The 2,120-nt window shown below is 27.4% G+C and overlaps 1 protein-coding gene across 3 annotated transcripts in view; it reads left to right on the top strand.

Annotated features, from left to right (window-relative positions):
• The window catches only part of LOC106468111 (thioredoxin domain-containing protein 11-like), a 41,290-nt gene that overhangs the window by 24,348 nt on the left and 14,822 nt on the right, over window positions 1–2,120 (top strand). For all 3 annotated transcript variants that reach the window (XR_002612554.1, XM_013928524.2, XM_022396410.1), the window contains exon 6: window positions 716–781. Coding sequence is in view for 2 of the 3 variants with exons in the window: in XM_013928524.2 (XP_013783978.1) it covers window positions 716–781 (66 nt within the window). In the remaining variant the exon portion in view is untranslated. The remainder of the gene's footprint in view (window positions 1–715; window positions 782–2,120) is intronic.

A 2,120-nucleotide genomic window follows, 5' to 3' on the forward strand; every position in this document is an offset into this window, starting at 1 on the left:
GTATTAATAAGACAGTGGAATTACTCAAATATTAATTCAGAATTTTACACTTTTTGAATTAAAAACTAGTTTCATTTTTAAATAAACTTTATTGAATTGAATCTTGTAAAAACGAATTTGGGTTGGAGGCCCTTTTCAGGGAGGAGTGGGGACCATATGGTCCAATGCCTGGGTGAATTTTGTTATTGGTTGAAACTGGAGTGCCCAGAGAAAACCCACTTTCACAGGACAGACACCATTTAAAAGAATCCACGAACAAAAGGGTATCTCGTAAATCCAGAAAAAAATCTCTCTAATCCCTTTTTCTCTGTTATTCACATACAGTGTGATACATTTATTTATCCCTTCTTAGAAAATAACTTTAATATTCTGACAACTGGTTCTTTAACCTAAATCTACTAACTAAGGAAACTCTATTTAACAACAGCACCTTTGGTTAACCAATGCAATTAGCTTTTTCCTATTAAATCTGTTCTAATTGTTATTCTATCAGGTTTTATTATTGTATCATTGAAAATCAGTAGGTTTTTATTATTATTGACTATTCAAAATCCAACTGTCTGTCTAATAATTTATATTTTTTCTGTATTGGATCTAGAATATATTATTGTTCATGCCTTTAATTTATTCCGTGATAGAAGCATGTATTTACAAGGTTATTTATACAGTTACTGTTTCTTTGACCAGTGAAAAAGACATTTTTGATGTAATACAGGTGTACCCTGACAAGAGAATGGACACCAAAAACATCCTGAACTGGGCTTACAACAGGCTTCAACAGGTAACTTGTAATTAATATATCTCAACAGGAATAGTTTTATCTAAAGAGTTTTTGTTCATCATAACAAAATTGTAATTAATGTATCTCATTAGGAATAGTTTTATCTAAATAGTTTTTGTTCATAATAACAAATAATTGTAATTAATGTATCTCATTAGGAATAGTTTTATCTAAATAGTAACAAATAATTGTAATTAATGTATCTCATTAGGAATAGTTTTATCTAAATAGTTTTTGTTCATCGTAACAAATAATTGTAATTAATCTATCTCATTATGAATAGTTTTATCTAAATAGTTTTTGTTCATCATAACATTATTGTAATTAATGTATCTCATTAGGAATAGTTTTATATAAATAGTTTTTGTTCATTGTAACAAATAATTGTAATTAATCTATCTCATTATGAATAGTTTTATTTAAATATTTTTGTTTGTTAGAATAATTATTTATTTTATTTTAAACTTGTATATATAACAAGAACAGAAGAATTTTTACATAAGTACACTGCTTGTAAAGTGTTAGATTTAGAAAATAATTCCATTTTGGCAAGCTTGTGAAGATTTCTATTGTGGGTGTAAATCACAAATGAAGTAATAACAAACTACAATAATTATTTTTTAAAAGCATTATTTTATAGTAAACAGGTGAATTACAGCTATATTGGATGACTCATTAAAAGTTTCTAGCACTGTGAGATGTACTGTAAATGTTAAGTTACCTTCAAAGTTAAATTTCAGAAAAAACAAACAAAACTGAGTTATCAAGCCTGTTGTCTTCCTGTATCACAATACGAGTCTAGCATTAATGCTACAGGATTTACCTATCTTGTACTAAGGTTGTTAGATATGAAGTCTAGCAGGTTTAGTCACCTGAAACAACCTTTTTCTACTTGTAAATATGAACATTAACACCACAATAACTATTACTTGTGCCTCATGCAGTATACAGATTTTATTAAATTATAATGATTTTTCAAATGACGTAAGTATATTTATGATTCTGTAAAAATGCTGTTAGGTTTAATAAGTTGCACTTAGTTTTGTATTTTTCATTCTAATTTATGTACAGGCTGAAAACTTGAAAAAAAAACACTGCACTGTACTCCAATCACCAAAATGTAAATGTTCACAACCGTTTGAACTATTTTGATTATAAAACAAACACCAAAGATATAGTAAACATTTTTGTCAACAGGTTTGTTCACACAAATTGATGTTTCGGAATCCACTAGTTTTATCATCAGCATACACTAAAATAAAAACACTAATGGTAATATAGAGAAAAGTTTAAAAAAAACAACTTACACTGTTAAACTGTAAAGATAAAATCAATAACC

This window comes from Limulus polyphemus, unplaced genomic scaffold (assembly GCF_000517525.1).
Source record: "Limulus polyphemus unplaced genomic scaffold, Limulus_polyphemus-2.1.2 Scaffold2877, whole genome shotgun sequence".
Classification (NCBI taxonomy): domain Eukaryota; kingdom Metazoa; phylum Arthropoda; class Merostomata; order Xiphosura; family Limulidae; genus Limulus; species Limulus polyphemus.